This window comes from Lissotriton helveticus, chromosome 3_1 (assembly GCF_964261635.1).
Source record: "Lissotriton helveticus chromosome 3_1, aLisHel1.1, whole genome shotgun sequence".
NCBI classification, from domain to species: Eukaryota; Metazoa; Chordata; class Amphibia; order Caudata; family Salamandridae; genus Lissotriton; species Lissotriton helveticus.
In genome coordinates this window covers 1,169,292,478-1,169,311,919 of record NC_136061.1, presented here as the reverse complement: position 1 = coordinate 1,169,311,919, position 19,442 = coordinate 1,169,292,478, and the positions used below count along the sequence as shown (strand labels likewise).

The following is a 19,442-nucleotide window of genomic DNA, read 5'->3' as shown; positions in this document are numbered from 1 at the left end:
ATGATTGATTGATTGATTACTCCGCAAGTCGGAACAGCGACTTGCGGAGGGGGGGAGGTGTTGGATTTAAAATCCAACACCTTCCCTATTGTGCCTACTTGCGGAGTGATGGTATGCGGAATCACAACGCGGTTGTTGTAACGATGTGTTGTGATTCCCTGCGGGGAAAAAGACTGCGGGATAACAACATACATTCACTTTTAACACATTGTGTTATGTTATGTTATGTTATAGGGGGTGCTTCTATAGCGCACGGCTACTCCGAGGAGTGTCCCGGTGCTGTCGGAGCCTCACAGGTCCAGAGTGGAGAAAAAGAAAAAGGGCGAGTGAACAGAGCGTGGCTAAGAGGGGGTGGTCTTATTGCGTGAAAAGCAGGGTCTTCAGATCTTTCCTGAAGGCCAGCAGATTAGGGCTAGATCTGAGAGAGAGAGGAAGGTCGTTCCACAGCCGGGGGGCAAGATGTTTGAAAGAGCGCCCCCCACAGCGTGCCCGACGGACCAAAGGCGTGACTGCCCTGGCCTGGGTTGAAGAGCGCAGGGATCTAGAGGGAAGATAGAAACTGATCCATTTCTGGAGATAGCGGGCACCTATGCCATGCAGGGCCTTGAAGGCAATGGTCAGGGCCTTGAAAGTGATCCGCTTCTTTATGGGCAGCCAGTGAAGGGTTCTGAGGAGCTCACTGGCCAGGCTCTCCTAGTGAGGCCAAAGATGGCACGGGCCGCAAAGTTCTGTACCACCTGGAGACGCGATAAAAGATATTCCGGCAGTCCTAGGTACAGAACATTGGAGTAGTCCAGGCGCGTGCCGATCAGGGCCTGCACTGTGGTCTTTCTATGCTCCGAGGAGCGGCAAGAACTCCCTCAGCATCTTCAGGATCGCAAAGCATCTGATGGCCAGGCCCAAAACCTGGGCCCTGAAGGAGAGGCATTGTGCCACACTGAATGCCTATCTGGTATACTTTACATCTAAGTTGGACATTGGCATAATTGCACAGATATTAAAATTACACTGATTAAACAAAACCGTTTTATCATATAGAGACTTTTCCACCACTGTGACCAAATTATTAAAAAAAACATTAAAAACAAGTTACAAATTCATGGTTCAAATACATTTGATTTAAATCATGTAGATTTCCTAAGCCTTCGGTTTCAATTCTTGAACAGTTATTGATCAACATTTTATGTTAATTCAAGATCTACATGCAGGTCCTCGTCGTGAGAGTTAAGGCCTCTAGGTGTTTTACAGTCTAGCATCAAAATATAACGTGATTCTAGCTGCCTAAGTTTGCCTTCACGGTTTCCACCTCTTCTATTTTTGGGGATAGAATCTAAAACAAAATATGTCAAATCTTCTATCCTCCCTGCTTGGACATCATTGATGTGACTGGCTACTGGATAGGTTTTGTCTCTGTTTGTCACTGCTCACAAATGTTGCAGGACCCTCACGTGGACCATGTGGATTGTACTTCCGACATAGTATTTATGGCAAGTTGTCACGAGGACAGGGTCCCTGTCATGGACGGACGGGGTGTGCCTACTCACTGTTGTCCGTTTCCGCCCCGTCCGCAGGAACCTTTGGACATATCCTGGTGTTTCCCTACGCTGCCTTCCAGAACGCCGCCTCAGGCCATGCCTTCCGTGACGTCCGGGAGGAGTTCCCTGGCGTTTCCAGCATTCGACCAATTGGAGCGTGAGACGTCAGGAGACCCGGGCCAATCACCGGACACTGGGGTGTTTAAGGAAACCCCGTGTGCGTCTGCTACCGCGGAACCTCCAGGAGAGCAGCCGCGCCGTGAGGAACACGCCGACATCGAAGAAGACGAGAGAACCGAAGACCCTCATCCCAGACTGCCGGTGTCACGGCTCGACAAGCCAGGAGGCCAACGGGACCACGAGCCGCCCTGCCACACTTCCAGGGGAGAAGTGTGGCTTCACAAGGTACGAGGGCGTTTGCAAGGGTTGTTGTGGACACGGGGTGGTACAGGCTAGCGTGAGGGTGGTCACAGGCACATCACGTTCCCGGCATCACTTTGTAGGAAAGACCCTACTCCACAAAGGTGGCGGAACCCTGGTGAACCCTCACTCCCTTTCCCCCTCCCATTTCTTGTCCTCGTATCAGCCAGTAACGGGGCTGTTTGTTTCCTTTCTTTCTGAGTGCATCCCGGACCGGAGAGGAGCGGGAGGAAAAGGCCATAGGACTACCCAAGAACCATCAGAGAAGGAAGCACTACATCCGGAGGAAAACCTGGTTACGGGACTCATTTCTATTCATTTGCTTCTCTGCTTTCTTGAACTATTTTTGACAAACTGTCAATAAAAACAGTTAAAAGAGCCCCACGGTCCGTAGTGTCCATCCTTGCACGGACCGAACCATCACACAAGTAAATTGTAGTACATAGATAACAAAATCACGCTTGCAGTTATAAAAACGGGGAATCTTCCATGGTTTATTAAAAAATGGCAATTGGATCTCTTTACACGCCTTGCACCTTAGACATGTATTAAACCCTGAATTCGCCTTTAGCCAGCTGGCTGTCTCATTTACTGTTGTCTTATTGAAGTGGCACGTCTAAAAGTGATGAGAGGTTTTCGCTAGACCAGGCACCCAGCACTGGATCATCTTTAACTAGGTGCCAGTGCCTACTCATGCAGTCTCTCACACAAGCATGGTAGGCATTGTACCCGGTTATCATCCTTACTTCCTGTGCTTTGGTTCTCTCTATTCCCTTTTCTTTTTTAAACAGAATATCCTTTCTCTGGATACCTTCTACTTTCTGCAAGGCTTGTTTTAACACTTTCGGACTATAGCCTCTTCCTGTAAATCTTTTTGTCATTTTAGTTTGTGCTTGTTCTAAGGTGCTAGTTTTGCTACAATTTCTCTTCATACGTAGCAGCTCTGTGTAGGGTATGCTCTGTTTAAGTTTCTACGGGTGGAAACTGCTTGAATGCAGGATGGAATTTCCCGCATTTGGCTTTCTAAAAGTGCGCGTGTGTAATGTGCCATCTTTAATAAAAACCTCTAGATCTAAAAAGTTTACTTGGGATTCACTGATTGTACTGGTAACAGTTAAATTAAATTCATTGATGTTTAAAGCTCTTATAAAATCACTTGCCTTCTCCATTGACCCCCTCCATACAATAAATAAGTCCTCAATAAATTGACACCAGCCTTTGATATTATCTTGCCATTCTGATTGGAAGTTGACCCTGAGTACCTGCTCCTCCCACCAGCCCATGTGTAAGTTTGCATAGCTGGGGGCGAAGCAGGTAACCATGGCCGTCCCCTGCAGCTGCCTGTAGGTGTCATTTCCATACATAAAGAAATTGTTCTTCAAACAGAGTTCCACCATTTTCATCAGCATTTCTGAATGCTGATACACAGTAATGGGTCTAGATCCCAAAAAGTGTCTAGGTGCTTTGAAACCATCTTGGTGAGCAATACTCGTGTATAGTGAGGTTACATCTAGTGTAATTAAAAGAGCGGTCTCATCCCAGTGTACCTCACACAGTTTTCTTAAAAAGTCTCCTGCGTCCCGTATATGGGACGGTAGGGCTTTAACAAGATCTTGCAAAAAATAATCTATATATCTAGAAGTAGTCTCAAAAAGGCTGCCAATAGCCAATATTATAGGTCTACCGGAGGGGGGGACACCATGTCCTTGTTTATCTTTGGAATAAGGTACAATACTGGTGTGACAGGGTGTTTGACTTTGAGATGCTGGTATTCTCCTTCAGTCACAAGTCCCACCCCCCTCCATCTTGACAGTTCCTTATGGTATTTATTTTTTCTCTTCCAGGGGATCCTCATCAATAGTCATAAGCATTAGAATATTCCCGCCCATGCGCGGGACCCCGGAAACAATATATTATATGTGCCCCACATATATATAGACATATATATATAAATATATTATATATATAAAAATAAGCAATTGCAGCCAAATAAAACAATAGAGCTGGAATATGCCGTGAAGAATTTCCACCATACAGTGTATTTTGCATTAGAAACATGAGAAACAACACCAATGCTTGTTTAGAAACTGTTTTAATGCTTAGAAAACAGTAGAAATTCTCATAACACACTGTAAGCATATACAGCTCCCAGGCTGCATTGCAAATCCGCAGTCTAAAAAGACTGAAAAGCTAACCTGTAGCTAAATGTACTAAAACTGACGCCGTGCCTTTAAGGCAACTCTGCCCCTAGCTTCCCATCATGCCTCAGGGGTTACAGTTAGGTCAGTTGTTCTTTCCGGCTCCTTCAGGAAGGACCCTGGATACACAGCTCCACACTTTTCTGCCTTTTTCAGTCAGAAAATCTTCTATAGAACAATTTTTTGATTTACTTTGACTTTTAACAACAGGGTCAAGTAAATAGCTGCTTAGCAGTCGATTTTTTGTGAGGTTTTCCTGTCAGGATGCCCTCATTATTCGATGATTGCCCTTCTTGTGGCCACAAGAAGGCAAAAACAGACTCTCATGAGGTCTGTATTTTATGTTTGCCAGAGGATCATGATCCTAAAGACTGTTCACATTGTAAAAATCTCTCTGACAGGACTCTTAGAGACAGAGAGAGGAACAGGCTCTTTGGTCTGGCTCAGAGATCCATGAGAGGAAGATCTACAGAGAGGAAGAGTTCAAAGAGACCCAGAACTCCCTCCAAAGGCAAGTCAGAGCGTCCATCAACCTCAGCACCGGGCTCGGCGCAGAAAAAACGGCATCTGATGGACATTGCGAGAGAAAAAGCCCCGTCGACGTCGGGACCGGCGTCGATGAGGGAGTCGTCGTCGAGAAGTTCACCGACGACGAAGAAAGCTCCGCCGTCGTCAACTAGGCGACGATCGGCGTCGAGAGAAGCCACGAGATCGCCGTCGACGAGAAGATCGATGTCAAGATTTGAATCACCTCCGCCGTCGTCAACCAGGCGACGATCGGCGTCGAGGCACAGATCACACCCGCCGTCGTCTCAACGTCGACAGGCTCCTAAGAGTGTGACACCTCCGCCGACGTCTCCACGGAGGCGCTCGGCGTCGAGGAGTAAGAGCCCCCTCGGACGCTCACCGTCGAGGAAGGGATCGTCATCGACGGCACGTCGGCGCTCGACGTCGCATGTCAGGTCAACGTCGAGGGCATCGTCGACGACAGAACAACGTCGATTGGCATCTCCGTCGCCGACAGGCCAAGGTCGGTCGACGTCGAGACCTCCGTCGACGGCAGGGCAACGCCGTTCGACGTCGAGGCCTCCGTCGACGGCAGGGCAACGCCGTTCGACGTCGAGACCTCCGTCGAAGGCAGGACGACGCCGTTCGGCGTCAAGGGAGAAGACTCCGTCGTCGGCTCATCATCGCCGATCGACGTCGAGGGACCACAGGTCAACGTCGAAGCATTCAACGTCGAAGGTTATCACTCCGTCGACGCCGCAGAGGCGTTCGACGTCGAGGGAAAGGCTTTTGAGACGTCCTCCAACACCGGTGAGACGGAGATCTCCTTCGGTGCCTTCGACAGTCCTAGTGACACAATCTGCTTCGCTCCATTCCTCCTTAAGTGCCTCGGGTTCATCGGGGTCCTCTTCTAGGAGTAGGAGTCCTGTGCAAAAGAGTCCCCAGCGGCGGTACATCTCACAGACAAGACTCTCGCCAAGATGGTATGGTCCGTTGAGTAATTGGAAGGATTCTGGGGCAACAGAGAGACTTCAAAGGTACTTGAGTCCAGTCCACAGGTCCCCTCTTCAGCGGCTGGCAGAAGAGGCAGATGGACAGAGTCCTGCCATTCACCGATCACGCTCACGAGAGAGAGGAGCGGACAGGTCGCATACCCCTAGGGTCTCCCGATCACCAAGGAGGGAACAACCCAGATCTCGAACACCGAGAAAGGAGGTACGGACTGGGAGATCGAGATCTCCAGTGCATCAGAGGGTATCACGTTCCCCTCGAAGGGAGGAACGACCTAGGAGATCACCAGTGAGGAAGGAGCATTCTCACCACAGGAGAAGAAGAACTCCATCATCCTCCTCTCCATCTTCATCTAGATCTTCTAAAGGGGATTACTCTCCAACGCTGGCAGACAGCCCTCGCTCAAGAGCTTCCCCGCTTGACGACGTCAACACGTATCTGGACGTCTTACAAAGGGGTGCTCACAAACTGAATATAGAGATGGCTACTCCAGAGGTGTCCACTACTGTGATTTTTGAGACCCTTCATCACAAATCATATACACGGCCTTTGCTCCCATTGGTTCCAGGGATAATGGACCCAATCAAAGAGGTTTTCCTCACGCCAGCAACGATCAGGGCAGTACCGGCACGTATCCAGAAGAAATATAGGCCGGCCGACTCAGATCCTATCTTTGTTAAAGGAGAGCCTGCGGCGGACTCAGTTATAGTAGCCTCAGCTAAGAAGAATCACACAGTCGCTCCTTCTTCGTCAGTTCCTCCTGACAAAGACAGCAAGACGCAAGATTCTTGGGGACGCAAGGTATGCAGCACAGCAGCTTCATCCCTGAAAGTCTCTAGTGCATCAGCCCTTCTGGGAAGGTACGATAGAGCCCTATGGGACTCCATGGAACGATTCAAAGGGAAATTGCCCAAGGAGGACCAGAAGGACTTTGAGGAGACAGTGACGGAGGGCTGTTTGGTGGCAAACCAAATGATTAGTTCATCAGCAGATAACGCCCTTCTAGCTGGACATAACTACTCACATGGGATATGTGCGAGGAGATCCTCTTGGCTGCGTTTAACTGGACTCAAACCAGATGCCCAGCAGCGCATCCTCAATCTACCTTTTTCCGGATCTTCACTCTTCGGGGAGCATGCCGATCAGGAAATGGCCCGTATGAAGACTGAGTTAGACACAGTAAAGGCAGTGGGTCTGGAAAAACAGAAAGCACCGTTCAAACGACGCTTCAAGACCAACAAGAACCCGGGGAGGCCAACAGAGGGTTCAAACCCCTCAATTGTCTCAAAACAAGCCACAAGGAAAGCCACAATACAGAGGAGGAAGGTCGACCAGAGGCAGAGGCGGACATAATCAGTCCTCTACCACGCCTAGAGGAGGCAAGGCCTGAGCAGTGGCTTCCTCTGGCGCTGTTACCCACTCCAGTGGGAGGAAGTGCTGCACAACATCTGGCAGAGTGGGTCAGCATCACAAAAGATCGGTGGGTGCTGAATATACTGCGCAATGGATATGCGCTACGTTTCCGGAAGAAACCACAACCGACTCCTCCAAAAAAGTCTCGCTCGTACCAACTAGAGCTCCTCAAAAGGGAAGTGTGCGTCCTCTTAAGGAAAAACGCAATCGAAGAGGTACCCCTTTCCCAAAGGGGGAAAGGAGAGTACTCAAGATATTTCCTTGTCCCCAAAAAAGATCAAGAAGGCAAATTCAGACCGATTTTGGATCTTCGACTCCTCAACAAAGTGGTGGTCAAAGAAAAGTTTCGCATGTTGGCACTCCACCAAATATGTCCTCATCTACAAATCGGAGATTGGATGTGTTCGGTGGATTTACAAGACGCGTACTTCCACATTCCTATTACACCAGGTCATCGAAAGTACTTGAGGTTCCTGGTAGGGTCCAAGCATTACCAGTTCAAAGTGCTTCCTTTCGGACTCAAATCCGCACCAAGGGTCTTCACCAAGTGCATGGCAGTGGTAGCGGCGTGTCTACACAAAAAAGGTCTCTTTGTGTACCCATATCTAGACGACTGGCTCCTGAAGAGTCCGTCCCCTCGTCAAGCCACCAAAGACTGTCACCTGTGTCTCCAACAACTACACAGGCTCGGCCTCCACGTGAACACAGAAAAATCGGTCCTGCAGCCCACGCAAACTATCCACTATCTGGGAGCAGTTCTAGACACAAAGTTAGGAAGAGCGTTTCCTTCGCAAGAGAGACTGTCTTCCATGGGGCAAAAATGCAAAAAGTTACTTCAGTTTCCTCGTCCAAAGGTGCGAGAAGTAGCGTCTCTATTGGGCTCCATGGCGTCCTGCATCTTCCTAATACCGAACGCCAGGTTGAGGATGCGGCCTCTACAAGAGTCTGTGGAGGGTCAGTGGGACCAAGCGACTGGAGATTGGGAGGATCGAATTATCCTGTCTCAAGCAGCACTGACCTCAATACAGTGGTGGACTCGCCCTCGGAATGTCCTGCAGGGAGTCCCTTTTCAGCAACCTCTTCCATCGCTGTCTGTGGTAACGGACGCATCTCTAGAAGGCTGGGGTGCTCACATGGGTCATCTTCAGATTCAGGGTCGCTGGTCGACCAACCTTCAGACATACCACATCAACATGCTGGAGCTTCGAGCAGTTCATCTGGCGCTCAAAGCGTTCTTTCCAGCAATAACAACGGACAAAATCCTGGTTCAGACGGACAACACTACAACTATGTTCTATCTGAACAAGCAGGGAGGAGCTCGATCTCGCCCTCTGTCTCTGGAGGCCCAGACAATCTGGCACTGGCTTCTGGCTCGGGGACTGTCGGTGGTGGCAGTACACCTTCCAGGCGAGCTAAACACAAAAGCGGACGCACTCAGCAGGCACTTCGAAGATCAGCCAGACTGGGTGCTAAACGACGAAGTAGTCGAAGAACTCTTCCGTTGCTGGGGTCGTCCAGACATAGACTTATTCGCGGACGACGAAAACGCCAAATGCCACGCCTTCGCGTCCAGGTTCCACCGGCCAGGGACGCAAGGGAACGCTCTCCTGCTGGAGTGGACAGGAATGTTCGCTTATGCTTTTCCCCCTCTGGCACTGATTCCGAAGGTGGTGGCCAAGCTCATCAGATCGAGCATGGACATGATCCTAATTGCTCCGGATTGGCCGTGACAATGGTGGTATCCAGACCTGTTACATCTGTCGCTGTGTCCACACAGACGTCTTCCGTGCAGGCCAGACCTGCTGAGCAAGATGAACGGGAGGATCCTGCATCCCAACCTCCCGTCGCTGAACCTGACTGCATGGCTCCTGAGGTCTTGCAATATGGACACTTAAATCTGCCTCCGGAATGTATGAATATTTTAAGAGAGGCAAAGAGACCTTCCACAAGGGCGTCTTATGCGTTCAAGTGGAAAAGATTTTTCATTTGGTGTAAGGACCATGGCTTTGATCCCACCAAAGGACAAGAAGAGGTAGTTCTTCCATACCTCCTATACTTAGCGACATCAGGGTTGAAATACGCTTCTATTAGGGTTCATCTATCCGCCATAGTAGCGTACAGAAAATCACCTACACAAACATCGTTTTTTCAAGTCCCAGTGGTGAAAGATTTCCTTCAGGGATTAAAGAAGGTCTATCCTCCTGTGAGAAATCCTTCTCCTCCCTGGGAGTTGAACCTGGTTCTCTCCAGGCTGATGTCTACACCGTTTGAGCCTATACACAAGGCCTCCTTGCAGCATCTCACTTGGAAGGCGGCCTTCTTGGTGGCAGTAACCTCTGCGCGCAGGGTTAGCGAGATACAAGCACTCTGCACCAAGGAACCTTACACTATGTTTCACCACAACAGAGTAGTAATGAGGGCTCACCCTTCTTTTCTTCCAAAGGTGGTATCGGATTTTCATATAAATCAAACGATTACCCTTCCTTCGTTCTTTCCTAACCCATCGACCCCAGCTGAGAGGTCGTTGCACTCGTTAGATCTTAAACGGGTGCTAAAGTTTTACCTAGAAAGAACGAAGGACACCAGAAAGACAGACCAACTCTTTGTCAATTATGGTGCTATGAGGACCGGGTTTGCAGCAGCCAAAAGATCCATCTCCAGATGGATTGTCTCTTGTATCAAACTAGCATACCAGCTGGCTGGCAAACCTTTGTTGCAATCACCCAAAGCTCATTCCACTAGAGGGAAAGCAGCCACAATAGCTTTTTTGCATGACATTCCTATGTCAGAAATATGCAAGGCTGCGACATGGAAATCAGTCCATACCTTTACAAGGCATTATTGCCTAGAGTCTGATTCCAGAGCGGATTCTCAAGTAGGACAAGCCTCCTTGAGAAACCTATTTGGGTAGAATAAGGCCTATTTTTGGGCCTACGGATATGAATGTTATCTGTTGATTCCTTTGCCCGCAGGGATGAGGTGAGGCTCGCTACTCTATTCTAATGCTTATGACTATTGATGAGGATCCCCTGGAAGAGAAGGATTAGTTACTTACCTGTAATCCTAGTTCTCTTCCAGGGGTATCCTCATCAAAGTCATAAGCAACCCTCCCGCCTCCCCGGGCAAAGGACTTTGTTTATTAATAGGAGATGTTTTTTTAACCTGTTATTACCATGGTTTGGTTTTCAGTCTCCGAAAAGAACAACTGACCTAACTGTAACCCCTGAGGCATGATGGGAAGCTAGGGGCAGAGTTGCCTTAAAGGCACGGCGTCAGTTTTAGTACATTTAGCTACAGGTTAGCTTTTCAGTCTTTTTAGACTGGGGATTTGCAATGCAGCCTGGGAGCTGTATATGCTTACAGTGTGTTATGAGAATTTCTACTGTTTTCTAAGCATTAAAACAGTTTCTAAACAAGCATTGGTGTTGTTTCTCATGTTTCTAATGCAAAATACACTGTATGGTGGAAATTCTTCACGGCATATTCCAGCTCTATTGTTTTATTTGGCTGCAATTGCTTATTTTTTATATATATAATATATTTATATATATATGTCTATATATGTGTGGGGCACATATAATATATTGTTTCCGGGGTCCCGCGCATGGGCGGGAATATTCTAATGCTTATGACTTTGATAAGGATACCCCTGGAAGAGAACTAGGATTACAGGTAAGTAACTAATCCTTACTTCAAAGAGATTGCTCTGCTGTACATGTTGATGGCATTCCTTATCTCTTAATTGCATTTTGGCTTCGTCATTGTATTTCTCAAGGGGCCAAAGAACCAAATTTCATCCTTTGTCTGATTGCCTTATAACTATATCTGTCCTTTTCTTTATCTTGTCCATCACTTTGTTGTAGTTTCTTTCTTTCTCTGGTACATTCCGTCTGTATTGTTTATTTGATTCCATGGAAATTTCTTAAAAAATAAAAGAGATCGGCTGATCTCGAAACGCGTAGGGTTTTTTGTGCCTAATAAACCTGAAAGCACTGTGAACTGCATTGGGGCCTCGACTCTCGTTTTTCGTGTGAAAGAAAAAGTGAGCCAGGAGTGATGTTTAATATATATATATATATATATATATATATATATATATATATATATATATATATATATATATATATATGATGCTTGATGTTTTATATCTTTTATTGTAATCTTTTGATTAATACAATAGACGTTATACTATTACAAGGTGGAGTATGGTTGATTAAACCTTATTGTTCGTTAAAACATCACCAGACACTCCATGCCTCTTCATTTCATTTTTACTAAGCGCTGCCTAAATCAGTACAGTTTAGGAAGTGTGGCTAAAACACTGGGATATATGCTAAAAATGGAAGGGGGGCTTTGGCGGCATGTATCAGGATCAAGAGAACAGGAAAATGAGGCAAACTATACAGCTAGTTCAGAATCAACTTACAGGACTACTGCTGAAGATATTGCTATTCCTGGAGTCTATGGTTCACTGTTGAATAAGGAAAAAAATAGTTTAGGAACGGCTTCATTAAAAAGAAAAAGCACATCTGTCTCAAAGAGGAACCAAGGTAAAAAGACAAAACAACAAAAGCTCCAATCAAGGGGAAAAACTGGATACAAACTGTATAAAGATGAGAAGCATTTGGTATCAGATTATCTTTTCCTTCGTGCCATGGTTATAAATAACCAGGATTTTAAAATGTATGGTTAGCTGATTAAAAGCTTAATCAACGTAATAGTAAATGCAAATACAGCACTGAACTGACCAAATTAAACCCTTCTAACCAAACCACTCATCCCCCAAAAATGTTAAGATGTAAATGTTAAAACATGATTAAACACTGACACAGTATCGAAGGCAGTATTAAAATGTGATGAAAGTATGTTGAGGTGCATGTAGCAGGGTACCTGAAGTGATATCACACATTTGTAATGAAAAATGTAACTATGGTATTATCAATTGTACAATATCAGTTAACTACAGAGCATTTTATGTTCATCAAACTTTTTACTTTTTTTTATCACACTTATTACAATTATACATTTGAACCTTTAAATTAGGTTTGGCCTGCGTGAATTTCTGGTCATTGCACCTGCAGCCAATGATGCGGTTATAAGTGAATCCAAGTGCAACCTTCTGCTAAGTTCAGTCTCTATCGCTTTGGGAAACACTGGCTGGTAGGTTATATTTTTAATGTGTGCTTGATTTTCATGTCATCTGACTTGGTCTATGTAGTTGTATTATGTAATCAAAGTACATCAGAGTAGTGTTTAATTAAAATAACATAACATAAAGTAGCATAGTAAAGATTTATGTATGGGATTCAGGTAGTGCACGTTAGGTACTGATTGTTAATATGGTGTTGAGTTCACATGATATGGCGAGTGCGTCATCATAGTTCTCTTCAGAAGATAAGGCATCAGCCACAAGGGATTCTTAGTTCAGCAGCTGTTTCTTTGGGACAGCATTGTCAATTGCCTTATCTAATGTGCATGAATAATTCATAAATTCTAGGTGAAATAGTGTCGCGCTCTGCAAAGCATACCATAGACTGAAAAGCAAAATTGACACAAACGACTGATGTGTTTGTCTGTTTGAATGTGAACGAGCTTGAGAAACATCAATGGAATCAAGAGCTGCTGGTAGCCTGTTTGATGTGTCATTAAGGACTATCATCTTACATAATGACATTTTAGCTGTGGTGTTGTGCAAAATAGTAATTTTTCAGAGTACACATTTGCAATTTTATTCTTTTCCCTCTGACATTTTGTAATGTTTCTAGCCAGGTGCCATTATTTGTGCAAATACATCAAAAATGGCGAAGATTGTATGTTGGAGAATGTCAAGGTCCAGGTGTTCGGTCAGACTTTGAAATGGTTCATCTTCGCAAAGTACTCACCCAATATACCCATTTATCTGGATTGCTAGATATCTTCAAATCAAAAATTGTAAGTGCTAATTTCAGTAATATTTTTTAAAATAAGAATTTAGTTCTGTCAGTGAGTAGCTGAATGGGAATATTTGTAAATACACGTTTTGCCAGTGTTATAGTCCAATTTTCTTTTTTTGCAATGCATTTTTTAATGGAGAATCTCCAACAAACACCAATGTGGAGCACAGTACAGGTTGCAGTTTGAAATTATACATGAGATATTGGCATGTACAATAAATAGTGCGATATACGTTGTTAATGATCAAGTTATCCATTTTGGTGGGCCCCTCAGGGGGGCTTCCAAGCTCCTAGGACAGGGGGCTCACCAACCCGGCACCACCCATGTCAAGCCACCCCTCTGTGCTTTGTAACCCCAGTTCAGAAGTGAAGATTCGACCCATAATCATTCAGAGTGTGGTCTCCGTCATGTTGGGGAGGGGCACAATGTTTGGGGGTGCCAAGCTATAGAATTCTTTCCACCTCCCGCATATTTTAGCAAATGTTTTAGGACATCCTATACCAGCATAGACTACTTTCTAAGCCCCATGCGTGCACCCATTTCTGCAAGTCATTTTTAGGTTGCTGCATACCAGACAGTGCAGCTGTCTGGCTATGCGAAAGACATCTTGGGGACATTCAGAAAGTTGACCTGGGAATGCATTCCACCCGTGGCTTGCTATTGCAGGGAAAAGTGCAGTCTTTGAAGACGCCTCATGTTGGTCGGTGCCTGCACGTAGCCGCAGCTCTGCAGGTGCTGCACATGGTAAGTAGTGCCGACTTGGGAGGCCATGTGGTGCTTTTGCGGGCCTCCTTGCCACTGTTGAGGCCCTTTGGTCAGCGACTGCTCAAAGCCTGTGTGTTGGTGGCACCTGGATCCCGGTGAATGCTGCATGCTTTTGGAGCCCACTCCTGATTGTGGCCATATACAGACAGCGGAGGCCACCTGCAGGGCACTAATGCCCATTACTTTAAGGTCTCCCTGGCAGTGCCTTGTGCATCAGGGATGATACACTCAGCGAAGGGCTCCCCGGCAACGAAAGGTGAGATGCCCTTTGTGAGCTCCCTCTGGTCTCCTGGATGTTGTTCTTAAGTTCCCAGTTCCTTGTTGTGACTTCCCTCCACAGTCACTGACCAAGGCCCTGCTTTTTGCTAAGTGCAGCTACCCCTGCGGCTCCTGGCCTGACTGCTTCTGGGACGATTGGCTATCACAGATGATCCCCCAGACAGAATGAGGGAAGAGATCGCTCTCTCCCCAACTTGGGTGAACATGCTTGGAGTGTACTCTGACCTTAGTGGAGGGGTTCTCCTGGCAGTTGCCCAACTCTTGTGGGTTGGTGACTTGAATCTGCAACAGGGGCCCTTTAGACTGGTACACTGTGCTCCTCTGGTTCATCCGCTTCCATATCTCCTTTGCCTACTAGTGGCACCCCTACATTTTAGAGCACTCACTGACCTAGCGCCTTAAGAGCTTGGGCGTATTCTGTTGTCTTTGCGGGAGGGTGAGCTGGCCCTCTGACACATGAACGGTCCTATCGGCGGTCTGCCAAGGCCTTCTACATCTTGCCCAACATGGTGTAGCCCAAGGTGACAAAGACTCCTGCTTTGATAGGGGGATTGCTTCCAGTACCTGTTGCTGATGGAGCAGAGGGGGGTGCGCGTTACGTCATCTTGAGGCCACTCTGGACCGGCACTCCACCCAATTTGAATGTATCTTACAAGCCATACTAGATACCAAGGCTGTACTTTAATCTAAGATTGACTCTGCTTCCCTGGACCTTGAGCTACTTTGTATGGATCACCATAAGCTGACTGAGTGGGTGGATGGCACTGAATCCTCCTTAACTGTTTTTTCGTACTACAGTGTGTGACCTAAAGTCTGGTACAAGAGATGAAGGCTGACATCATATCCTTGCAGAGCAGAGTACGCGGAGGTCAGATCGAAGTGCAATAATGTGCAATTCATAGGCTTTCCGGAATGCGGAGAGGGGTCCAATGTCGAACTATTCCTTATGACGTGGTTGTCCGTGACGGTATTGGCCGGGTTGATTCTGAAATTCTTCTCTATTGAGCTTGCCCCTCGTCTACCGGGTAGGCCCCCACAACCGGGGGCACACCCACGCCCGGTGATTGCCTGTCACCTCAACTATAGAGACAGGGATTTGATCCTCCAGCTCTTTCAGGCCAAGGGCCGTGGCGTTTCGAGAACTCGGAAAGCACTGCCTATTCGGACTACACCGTGGAGGTACCGTGCTGTTGCGCCTCATACACTGCGATAAAGGCTCAACTGCGTACCTCAGGCCTTGCCTATGCTTTGATGTTTATTGCCACACTCCGCATCACAGATGGTGATCAAACCCACTTCTTTACAATTCTCGAGGACACTTGGACTTGACTCCACACTAAAGGTCTGGTGAGAACGATGCTGTCCCAACACAGGATCCTGGGGACTGGTTCAGACCTCGACTGTTGAGACACAAGACCTCGCCGACCCTGCTCCACCCCAACCCCAGAGCAGGCGGCCCACAAATTTGCACAGGCGGTTGAGGGAGTTCTGCACCATCTATGTAACCCCTTTGAGTTCTTGTAATCAGAGAACACCACTTCCCCTGCCTCAGACTCTGATGATACTGTGGTCTCATCTAGCGATGACGTCCAGGCCCACTGGTGGCGCCCGCATGCCTGACTTATGATTCTCTTCTCTGTGGAGAAGTGTGGCTCACTGGTTAGAGGAGGCAGACCTGGAAGCAGACGTCAGCCAGGGACCAGGGTTCAATTCCCGGCTCGGCGGGGTCTTGAGTCCTAAAATGTCCATGGACTCGACAATTCTCGCTCCGGGGCCTACTCGATTCACGGGTTGACACTCTGCGACTCTGGGCAATAGCTTGCTTAATCTCCACAACGGCCCCTCGCAGCGGGATGCCTGGCTTTCACCTTGCGGATACCCTACCGGGGTTATCTCACAGGGGAATACCAGGACCGGTTCCCTAAGCAAGCGCTTAGAAACCGCTCGGTGATTTGCGCTATATAAATTCCTGTACATTTACATTTACATTCCGTTTCTTCCCCTGGATAAGCTAGCTGGTCCACCGCCTGGGTGGGCTCTGATTGACACCTGAGGGGGCTGGAGGGGCCTGTGTGTTTCAATGGGACTTTCGTATATAGCACGGGTTCCCGGGCGCTTTACTTCCTTGTCATCCATGCCCCGGTATATCGTAATGTACTTATGGACATTGTTGTTTCCGATTTTGCTTTGTTCTATTGTTTTCATGTTGTATGACAGTGATGATTTCTTTTCCTTGCCAGGGTTTTTTTTTATATATCTTTGCGTGTTTTGTTGCCTGGGGTTCCTGCTGCCTGCTGCTCTGTCTCCTCATTGTGCCCCTCTGGATTGGGGCTCATGATATGAGGTGCGACTATATTGTTCGCCCTCTTCATCGCTGTTTACATGGCCCGACCTTGTGACCCCTCAATACAACTTTATGACCTAGAATGTACGGGGCTTGGCAACACTAGCTAAGCGCTATCATGTTCACACTTATCTTAAGCGACTGCATGTGCAAGTAGCATACCTACAGGAGACACATTTGACCAAGGTATAACTCATTAAATTGCATACGAAATGGAAGGGGCAGATCTATGGCACAACAGTGTCTGCTCAGGGCCAGGGGGTGCTTATCTGGATTGCCCCAAGAGTTCCCTTTGTTTCTGATGCCCAGACGGCAGGTATGTTGTTGTGGAGGGGAAATTAGATGGCAGACGATTGGCATTGGTGGCTTTCACTGGCCCCAATGTAGGTCATCCTTTATGGATGGACTCACGCTGCAAGAGAAACTGCTAATTTAGATGTCTGGCTGACTCATCATGGGGTGTGTGATGTGTGGCGTATCCAGAGGAGCGTGAGTACTCCTTTTACTCCCTTGTCCATGGCATTCATACCCATATAGATTTGTTTTTTTGCAGTACCTCTCTTGTTTTTGTGATCCTTCATATGGAAGATCTTGCGCGTACGCTCTATGACCATTGCCCGCTCTTGCTGTCCCTACGCTGGGGGCACGATGCCACAGAATTCCGACCTAGGGGTTACAAACTGATTTCCTCCTTGATCCACCCAGTTCCAAGAGGGCTTAGCTGAGCGTCTTTCAAGCTATTTTGCACTCCATGCTGGCTCCGCCTCTGATAGAGCAACTGAGTGGGATGCTCACAAGGCAGTTATACGAGGGTATTGTATTGTTACCACTTGGAGCGTTTGGCAAACACTGCGCAGAAACATACTGACCAAAAAACGAAATATGTGGGACTTGGAATTAGATCAACCACTATTCCCTGCTCGGCTTGCCTCATTATTGCACCTGTGTAGGGAACACAAGTACTTGGCGCAATGGCTGGGGAGACTTGACTATAATAATTTTTTGCCAGGTTGCACAGAGAAGGCGACTGCACCAGCAGAATGCTGCCGTGGCTGATGAGTGCTGAGCGCTCCCTTCCTCCCCTGGGCGTGTTGCAAGCGGATGATGGTGCGCACCTCAACACACAGGCCGACATCAATATGGCCTTTGTGGATTTCTGGCTCCCTATACGTAGACGTACAAGTTCTTTCTTACTCTGACCTGCGCTCATATCGTCCGGAGCTACCACACGCTGAGCTCAATGCGGTCCGGATAGCTGATCTAGACCCTCCCCTTCAGTTAGATGGACTGCGCCTGGCTATCTTGCCGATAGAGCGTAGCAAAACTCCGGGTACCAATGGCCTCCTAACTGAATAGTAGTCTACCTATGGAAATATCTTGACATCTAAGCTATTGGAGGTCCACAGTGCTGCATATGACATTGGGCACCTCCATCGCTACACTCCAAGGCTGTCATTGTGGTCTTTTCCAAGCCGGACCACAAACCTTTAGATGTCACTCCTACCAGCCGTTGTTAAATCTTGACTGTAAATTCATGGGCAAAGTCTTGGCCAACAGATTGCTGCCTTTACTCTGCACCCTTGTGCATGACGATCAATTTGGTTTTATTTTGGAGAGAAGTACCTTTCTCAACCTTCATTGACTGCTATGGCTCCTCTGGATGGATCTGTATACCCCTTGTGTTCTGGTGAAGATTTCCCTTGATATTGAGAAGACCTTTAAACCCTAAGGTTGGGATCACCCGTTTACAACGCTCGAGGTCATGCAGGTTTGGGCAGGTTGTTTGTGGTGGCTCAAGACCCTTTATGGGCACCCCAGCGCTAGTCAGACTGGGCCAGTTCACATCTGTTACCTTTGACATGTGCAGGAGCACCCAGCAGGGTTGCCCATTGTCCCCTCTACTTTTCGCTCTGGCCATGGAGCCGTTGGCTTGCCGGTTGCGTGCATGGGTGGAGGAATGGAGAATCGGGGCTAACAGGGGAAACCATGGAAAATCGCTGTATGCAGATAATGCACTGATATATCTACGAGATCTGGAGGCTGGGCGGCCGAATGTGATGCTGCTCTTGGGTAAGTTTGGGGAAATGTCGGATCTTTGTGTTAACTGGGCCAAGTCCTGCCTGTACCCCCTCCGCCTAAGGCGCCAGGTCTTCCCTTTGCATGCTTTCAATGGCAATGTGACACCTTTAAATACCTGGGAATACACCTTTATCATTCTGATGCAGACCTCTTGGAAGGTAATTTATGCAGGACTCTAGGTTTGATGCATGGGTCATTTTCATGTTGGAAGTCTCTCCCTCCGTCGCCTATGGGCCGTGTTAATATTACCCCGATTATTGTATTACTTTTCTTACCTCCCGATTCTGCCCCCTCACTTTTCTTTGCTGACCTTAAATTGCTACTAGCGGATCTGATCTGGGGCGAGGGTAGGCGCATGGTGGCCTTAGACTGACTGTGTAATCCTTTACATGAGGGTGGGCTTGGTACCCCTAACTTAGAACTGCACTTTGCTACTGCCCAGCAACAGTGGCCCTGGCGGTAGCTTGTTGAAGACCCTTGTGGTGAGTGACTGGGGATCTCACGCCTTCTGTCTGGCACGCCCTTGTACACATGGCTCTCGACCCCTGGAACGCCTGGGGAGACGCAGATGACTGTGGCCCAGAGTTGTTGGCTCTAATATGTCCTGGGCCTTGGAGTTCCTCCTCTGTACTCACCCCAAATTTCAATGTGGTACTGGCACTTATCTTGGAGCTGTATGTGGCTCTCTTAGGACAGTGGCAAAAGCCATTCACTAACTCCCGGGACAGCTGGACTGCAGATCTTCATTTCCCCCTGACTGATAAGCAGTGGGCCCAAGTTTAGCATGGTTAAGAATGTTTTGAGAAATGCCTGTTTTCAATTCACCCAATTTAATTTCTGACACCAGATGTATCTTACACCTCATCGCTGGTCGCACATGTTCCTTGCGTCTAATCTCAGTTGTTCATGGTGCGGGATAGGAGCTGCAGGATTTTTCTCCATGTTCTGGAATTTCCC

The 19,442-nt window shown here is 47.5% G+C and overlaps 1 protein-coding gene across 1 annotated transcript in view; it reads left to right on the top strand.

Annotated features, from left to right (window-relative positions):
* RAB3GAP1 (RAB3 GTPase activating protein catalytic subunit 1) overlaps nt 1-19,442 on the top strand; it is a 436,470-nt gene that overhangs the window by 132,721 nt on the left and 284,307 nt on the right. Inside the window, exons 6-7 of the mRNA XM_078681808.1 lie at nt 12,128-12,244; nt 12,850-13,015. Coding sequence (XP_078537934.1) covers nt 12,128-12,244; nt 12,850-13,015 — 283 coding nt within the window. The remainder of the gene's footprint in view (nt 1-12,127; nt 12,245-12,849; nt 13,016-19,442) is intronic.